Source organism: Salmo salar, chromosome ssa05, assembly GCF_905237065.1.
Source record: "Salmo salar chromosome ssa05, Ssal_v3.1, whole genome shotgun sequence".
Lineage (NCBI taxonomy): Eukaryota > Metazoa > Chordata > Actinopteri > Salmoniformes > Salmonidae > Salmo > Salmo salar.
In genome coordinates, this window is record NC_059446.1 from 87,365,146 (window position 1) to 87,373,835 (window position 8,690).

General features: G+C 41.4%; 1 protein-coding gene across 1 annotated transcript in view; it reads right to left on the reverse strand.

Annotated features, from left to right (window-relative positions):
• LOC106597401 (collagen alpha-1(XIV) chain) overlaps window positions 1-8,690 on the reverse strand; it is a 260,539-nt gene that overhangs the window by 118,896 nt on the left and 132,953 nt on the right. The window contains 3 exon segments of the mRNA XM_045719294.1: window positions 4,196-4,234; window positions 4,551-4,715; window positions 5,067-5,210. Coding sequence (XP_045575250.1) covers window positions 4,196-4,234; window positions 4,551-4,715; window positions 5,067-5,210 — 348 coding nt within the window.

An 8,690-nucleotide genomic window follows, 5' to 3' on the forward strand; every position in this document is an offset into this window, starting at 1 on the left:
TGAGAACCATAGAGAACCATAGAGAACCATTGAGAACCATAGAGAACCATTGAGAACCATAGAGATACTAGAATACTAGAATAAAATGGTACACATTTTATCTTCAAGCAACAAAATGTGCCATGGTAGTAAATAGTGTTTAGGTGCTGGATATATACATAGTAATAATCATGTCATTCTGTCAACCACTCTCCCTCTGGATAGTATTTCCTATTCCCCACCCGGCGAAGGAAAGGCGCCCTGTGTAAAAAATCCTAGGAGAAACAGTGACATTCACTCTGAATAACCTAAAATGATGAATTCCATATTGGTCTTTCACAGTCAGGCCAACCCAAGCTGTACTGTTCATATTGGTCTTTCACAGTCAGGCCAACCCAAGCTGTACTGTTCATATTGGTCTTTCAGTCAGGCCAACCCAAGCTGTACTGTTCATATTGGTCTTTCAGTCAGGCCAACCCAAGCTGTACTGTTCATATTGGTCTTTCACAGTCAGGCCAACCCAAGCTGTACTGTTCATATTGGTCTTTCAGTCAGGCCAACCCAAGCTGTACTGTTCATATTGGTCTTTCACAGTCAGGCCAACCCAAGCTGTACTGTTCATATTGGTCTTTCAGTCAGGCCAACCCAAGCTGTACTGTTCATATTGGTCTTTCACAGTCAGGCCAACCCAAGCTGTACTGTTCATATTGGTCTTTCACAGTCAGGCCAACCCAAGCTGTACTGTTCATATTGGTCTTTCAGTCAGGCCAACCCAAGCTGTACTGTTCATATTGGTCTTTCAGTCAGGCCAACCCAAGCTGTACTGTTCATATTGGTCTTTCAGTCAGGCCAACCCAAGCTGTACTGTTCATATTGGTCTTTCCAGTCAGGCCAACCCAAGCTGTACTGTTCATATTGGTCTTTCACAGTCAGGCCAACCCAAGCTGTACTGTTCATATTGGTCTTTCAGTCAGGCCAACCCAAGCTGTACTGTTCATATTGGTCTTTCAGTCAGGCCAACCCAAGCTGTACTGTTCATATTGGTCTTTCACAGTCAGGCCAACCCAAGCTGTACTGTTCATATTGGTCTTTCCAGTCGGGCCAACCCAAGCTGTACTGTTCATATTGGTCTTTCACAGTCAGGCCAACCCAAGCTGTACTGTTCATATTGGTCTTTCAGTCAGGCCAACCCAAGCTGTACTGTTCATATTGGTCTTTCACAGTCAGGCCAACCCAAGCTGTACTGTTCATATTGGTCTTTCACAGTCAGGCCAACCCAAGCTGTACTGTTCATATTGGTCTTTCACAGTCAGGCCAACCCAAGCTGTACTGTTCATATTGGTCTTTCACAGTCAGGCCAACCCAAGCTGTACTGTTCATATTGGTCTTTCAGTCAGGCCAACCCAAGCTGTACTGTTCATATTGGTCTTTCAGTCAGGCCAACCCAAGCTGTACTGTTCATATTGGTCTTTCACAGTCAGGCCAACCCAAGCTGTACTGTTCATATTGGTCTTTCCAGTCAGGCCAACCCAAGCTGTACTGTTCATATTGGTCTTTCACAGTCAGGCCAACCCAAGCTGTACTGTTCATATTGGTCTTTCACAGTCAGGCCAACCCAAGCTGTACTGTTCATATTGGTCTTTCAGTCAGGCCAACCCAAGCTGTACTGTTCATATTGGTCTTTCACAGTCAGGCCAACCCAAGCTGTACTGTTCATATTGGTCTTTCACAGTCAGGCCAACCCAAGCTGTACTGTTCATATTGGTCTTTCACAGTCAGGCCAACCCAAGCTGTACTGTTCATATTGGTCTTTCAGTCAGGCCAACCCAAGCTGTACTGTTCATATTGGTCTTTCACAGTCAGGCCAACCCAAGCTGTACTGTTCATATTGGTCTTTCAGTCAGGCCAACCCAAGCTGTACTGTTCATATTGGTCTTTCAGTCAGGCCAACCCAAGCTGTACTGTTCATATTGGTCTTTCACAGTCAGGCCAACCCAAGCTGTACTGTTCATATTGGTCTTTCAGTCAGGCCAACCCAAGCTGTACTGTTCATATTGGTCTTTCACAGTCAGGCCAACCCAAGCTGTACTGTTCATATTGGTCTTTCAGTCAGGCCAACCCAAGCTGTACTGTTCATATTGGTCTTTACAGTCAGGCCAACCCAAGCTGTACTGTTCATATTGGTCTTTCACAGTCAGGCCAACCCAAGCTGTACTGTTCATATTGGTCTTTCACAGTCAGGCCAACCCAAGCTGTACTGTTCATATTGGTCTTTCAGTCAGGCCAACCCAAGCTGTACTGTTCATATTGGTCTTTCAGTCAGGCCAACCCAAGCTGTACTGTTCATATTGGTCTTTCAGTCAGGCCAACCCAAGCTGTACTGTTCATATTGGTCTTTCACAGTCAGGCCAACCCAAGCTGTACTGTTCATATTGGTCTTTCAGTCAGGCCAACCCAAGCTGTACTGTTCATATTGGTCTTTCAGTCAGGCCAACCCAAGCTGTACTGTTCATATTGGTCTTTACAGTCAGGCCAACCCAAGCTGTACTGTTCATATTGGTCTTTCAGTCAGGCCAACCCAAGCTGTACTGTTCATATTGGTCTTTCAGTCAGGCCAACCCAAGCTGTACTGTTCATATTGGTCTTTCACAGTCAGGCCAACCCAAGCTGTACTGTTCATATTGGTCTTTCAGTCAGGCCAACCCAAGCTGTACTGTTCATATTGGTCTTTCACAGTCAGGCCAACCCAAGCTGTACTGTTCATATTGGTCTTTCAGTCAGGCCAACCCAAGCTGTACTGTTCATATTGGTCTTTCAGTCAGGCCAACCCAAGCTGTACTGTTCATATTGGTCTTTCAGTCAGGCCAACCCAAGCTGTACTGTTCATATTGGTCTTTACAGTCAGGCCAACCCAAGCTGTACTGTTCATATTGGTCTTTCAGTCAGGCCAACCCAAGCTGTACTGTTCATATTGGTCTTTCACAGTCAGGCCAACCCAAGCTGTACTGTTCATATTGGTCTTTCAGTCAGGCCAACCCAAGCTGTACTGTTCATATTGGTCTTTCACAGTCAGGCCAACCCAAGCTGTACTGTTCATATTGGTCTTTCACAGTCAGGCCAACCCAAGCTGTACTGTTCATATTGGTCTTTCACAGTCAGGCCAACCCAAGCTGTACTGTTCATATTGGTCTTTCAGTCAGGCCAACCCAAGCTGTACTGTTCAGTAGGCTAATCGTAGGTCTACTATTGAAACAGATAAATGAGGCTGTCAACTGAGTCAGGAATTCACAGGTTTCAGATCTTTTTTTTCTCCTTCAGGTTTTCGCTCTTAAAGTCACACTTTCTTAATATAAAAACAACAGAATTGGATGTTCTAAGCCCATAACAATGCTTAAACCACATCAGGAGACCGCTTTTGAGGTCTGAGAAAAATGTGTGTTTCTACAGCACATGAGATGGGTGTTTGCCAAACAAATGGCCACTGGATTGATGTAAATAATCCTGATATCATTCTGCCAGGTAGACATAGGCTGCTTTGTAGCAGGTAACATTTAATTGAGATGGTTTTTGGCAAAGCCTTACCATCTATCAGAAGATGGTTAGGCCTGTCATTAGCGTCGCTATATTTCTCCTGTTCCCTAACTGTTTAAAACTGGATCTTTTACTTCATATCATGAGGCATGTCTTGCCTCCCTTTAAAGCAGCTTAAAGCCTAAAATAGGAAGAAATTTAAGCTGATCAACATTTGAAGCTAAACATTCTGATGTGTTCCATCAGCCTTATTGATACGGCGTATACCTCCACCACACTACTATGATACGCATCGTAGGGATTAACAAGTGAGTATACACAATGCCCAGTGTAAAATACGGTGGTACACGGCGTATACCTCCACTACACTACTATGATACGCATCGTAGGGATTAACAAGTGAGTATACACAATGCCCAGTGTAAAATACGGTGGTAAACGGCGTATACCTCCACTACACCCTGGACTGTATGTAACTTTATCTGACTGGATTTGAACTAGAATCACATGGCAGACTACATGCTGCTCCTGACATTAGCCAGGGACACTGAGTCTCTCCTGTGAATGACTAAGTGGGATCAGACAATCAATATTGGCTGTAGATTGAGAGGGGTTTATCTCAATATGGATACACATTCTATGACTATAAAGCAGTAACAAGCTGTATGTGTTTTACATAGTTTACCTGCCATAGTGTTGCCACTCATCAGAACCGATGGACAAGCTAAAATAAGATGGAGGAAAGGGTTAGTTAAATAATGACTAGGATATGAATCACTGTCATTTCATCATGAATCAAGATCCTCTTATTAAGATTGATTTAAATGTGGATGAATCCTCTGCTTTGTAATAATAACTATTCCATTAAACCACATGACCAACCTACCATCTGTTTATTTACACTGTTCTATTCTACAGTAGATTATATCAGTTCTGGAAACCACATGACCAACCTACCATCTGTCTCTATTCTACAGTAGATTATATCAGTTCTGGAACATTCTTCCAATGGCAGCTACTTCAGTTCTGGCAGTACTTACTGGCAGTGGCAGCCTCACACACAAAAGTGATCAGCTGCTCCTCAATTTTTTTGACAGCGTCCAAATCGTCCACAAAGAAGACGTGTCTGTCGCTGGGTTTGCTGGCGATGTTCACCAACTCTCCGTAGTCCGCATCAGCAAAGCCAATGGCAAAGATGATGTAGCCTTCAAAGACATCCATTGTTAAGATTTTAAAACAATATTTTGTTTTTCTTCAGCAATAAAGCAAAACAATTCCAAGGAAACTATTTGATTGGCCTATCTTATCACTCTCTGACTTGCTAAGTGACCCTCCTACCACTAACATATTTCTCTCTAAGTTTTGTTTTGGTATGATAGCCATGAATAGTTCTGTTACAACAATATAATACAATGGAATAGTGTACTGTCCTCAGAGGAAGAAACATGGGTTTTATCCAAAATAACACCCTATTCCCACACTACTTTTGGCCAGAGTAGTGCACTATACAGTACAGAGAATAGGGCACTATTTGGGACTCACACTATGCCACTCACCTTCCATCTGCATCTCCTTGGAGACCTTGTTGACGTCGTCTTGGGAACGGCCATCGGTGAGGACCACCAGAACCTTAGGAACCCCCCTCCTCACTCCTCCCTCTGAGGTGAAGATAGATTCCTTCACATGCTTAATGGCCCGGCCTGGATGGATAGGGACAGAGTTATATTTCTATGGATAGGAATGACACAGATCATATCTACACATCACAGTCTGTTGTTAATGTATGGATGACTATCAGACCATATCTACAGTCTGTTGTTAATGTATGGATGAATATCAGACCATATCTATACAGCCTGTTGTTAATGTATGGATTCAGATATATATATATATATACAGCCTGTTGTTAATGTATGGATGACTATCAGACCATATCTATACAGCCTGTTGTTAATGTATGGATGACTATCAGACCATATCTATACAGCCTGTTGTTAATGTGTGGATGACTATCAGACCATATCTATACAGCCTGTTGTTAATGTATGGATGAATATATCTATACAGCCTGTTGTTAATGTATGGATGACTATCAGACCATATCTATACAGCCTGTTGTTAATGTATGGATGAATATATCTATACAGCCTGTTGTTAATGTATGGATGACTATCAGACCATATCTATACAGCCTGTTGTTAATGTATGGATGAATCATATCTATACAGCCTGTTGTTAATGTATGGATGAATATATCTATACAGCCTGTTGTTAATGTGTGGATGACTATATCTATACAGCCTGTTGTTAATGTATGGATGACTATATCTACACAGCCTGTTGTTAATGTGTGGATGACTATCAGACCATATCTATACTGCCTGTTGTTAATGTATGGATGAATATATCTATACAGCCTGTTGTTCATGTATGGATGAATATATCTATACAGCCTGTTGTTCATGTATGGATGACTATCAGACCATATCTATACAGCCTGTTGTTAATGTATGGATGACTATCAGACCATATCTATACAGCCTGTTGTTAATGTATGGATGAATATCAGACCATATCTATACAGCCTGTTGTTAATGTATGGATGACTATCAGACCATATCTATACAGCCTGTTGTTAATGTATGGATGACTATCAGACCATATCTATACAGCCTGTTGTTAATGTATGGATGACTATCAGACCATATATGTGGATGGATAGGGAAGACAGGCACATCAGGGGCAATAAATAATAATAATAACATGAATAATACTAGTATGAATAACAATAATAATAACAATAATAATAACATGAATAATAATATAATTAATAATAATAACAATAATAATAATATTATTAATAATAGTAACAATAACATGAATAATAATACCACTAATATTAGTATGAATAACAATACTAATAACAATAATAATAATAGTATTAATATTAGTAATAATAACATTAATAATACAAATACAAATAATAACCATAAATAATAATATTAATAATAACAATAATAATAATAATAATAATAGTAGTAATAATAATAATAGTATTAATAATAACAATACTAATAGTAATAATAATGACAATAATAATAACAATACTAATGATAGTAATAATAATAACAACAATAATAATATAACAATACTAGTAATAATAATAATAATAACAATAATAATAATAGTTATAATAATAATAATAGTAACAATAATAACATGAATAATAATAATAATATATCTATCATAACTCATCTAGCTAGACTGTTTAATGAATGGCTGTCAGGGGTAGACAACCCTGTTCCTGGAGTGCCGCAACTAAGCATCACACCTGACTAACTGAGCTAATTGATCAGCCTAAATTCAACACACCTGGTCTTCCTGGTTGGTTAAATCCCAAACCTGCGGCCCTCCAGGACCAGGGCTGCCTGCCACTGATTTATTGCATTCAGGAGATGCTAATAGAGGAAATGTGAAACTCTGATAGGACACATTAAACAAAGAGGAGCCTGTCTTATCTATTGTAAGTCATAAACCTTGACAGAGACAAAAATCGCCCTAGATCATTAGCCCTATTGTGGGCATCGGAGCGGTCCGTAGAGAGGACGAACAGAGCAGAAGCAGGTGGGGATCATTGCAAGTTCTTTTTCTTTACCAATGTGCATGTCTAATATCTCTCTGATGTCTAAGGTCATTCCGTAATAGCAGCTTTTTAAAACAGCCTCCCTGGGATGTTTCTGAATAAAATATGTCTTGCATGGCTGAGCATGACTGAGGCACTACCAGGGTACTTTGTAACATCTAATTTGGAGACAGAGGCTGGCTGAGCAGCTTGCTGGACGGCCATCCATCCATCCCTCTCCCTCCCTCTCCCTCTCCCTCTCCTTCTCTCTTTCTCCCTTCCTCCCTCTCTTTCTCCTGCTCTCTCCCTCCATCTCTTTCTCCCTTTCCCTCTCTAACTCCCTTTTAACTCCCCCTCCTCTCTCTCTCCCCTTCTCTCTCTCTCCATCCCTCTTTCTCTCAGCTGTCTCTGTGAGCTTTATTAAAGTGCCTTTCAGTGAAGATGAATGACAGGCAGAGCTAGTGAACATCAGTCTTGTACCAGGGAGAGTTATGTCTGTTTCAGCATGGTATTATATTAAACAGAGGTCAAATTGGAATCACAATATCCATCCAGCCAGGCATGAAGACATGCTGGCCTCTATCACTGTGGAGAGTGTTGTGGAAGACTGTGTGTGTGTGTTTGTTTGTGTGTGCGGCTGCCAGGGTCCTGAGTGGAATATCACACCATCAATCAAATACTGTCCATCTCAGACGTGTGTGAAATGTGTTTCTTGTACATAAATCCTCAGGCTCATTCCTGGCCGTCAGCTTCCTTTCTTTGCCTCCAAACTTACAACAAGATCTTAACAACAGGTTCCCAGAAATAATCCTCGTCAACCAAGACCTGAAAGACCTCGTCAACAGCAACAACGATACATTGGGCTGCAGCTAGAAACACAAAGAAAACACATCTATTCTAGGTAACTAGGTGAAGGCTAGCCTAAGTTCCAGACCTGTTTGTGCTGTTTTGGCAACTCCATTACTGTCATTGTCATGTTTGGCGTGGCGTGACAATAACAGCAATAGAGTTGGCAAGACAGCACAAACAAATCTGGGTGAAGGCTCCACTGCAATACCTTCTTTGTGATATTAAACCTCCGACTCAGACTGGATGTGATTGGTGGTTAAAAAAAGAAGGAATGAGGCCAGGCCAATCATGTTGCTGTTAGAATCCCCTCAGTACAGTATGAATACTATATGGAACACAGAGGGATCAGTCCTAATACCAGCAGCTACTGGAAATCAATCATCTCAAGCTCCAAATGGAAAGACAATCAGGCTAAAGTCTTAATGAAGAAATGCATAGCGAACATAGTCAAATCCCATGCAGGCAGATCGTAGGTGTGTGTGTGTGTGTGTGTGTGTGTGTGTGTGTGTGTGTGTGTGTGTGTGTGTGTGTGTGTGTGTGTGTGTGTGTGTGTGTGTGTGTGTGTGTGTGTGTGTGTGTGTGTGTGTGGTAGTGTAGACATATACAGAACACCAAAGGGTCACATCTAAAGCTCTACCACCAGACTAAGTCCCTGAGAGGGGCCTCCGCTTACATCTCTAGAGAGAGAGAGAGAGAGAGAGAGAGAGAG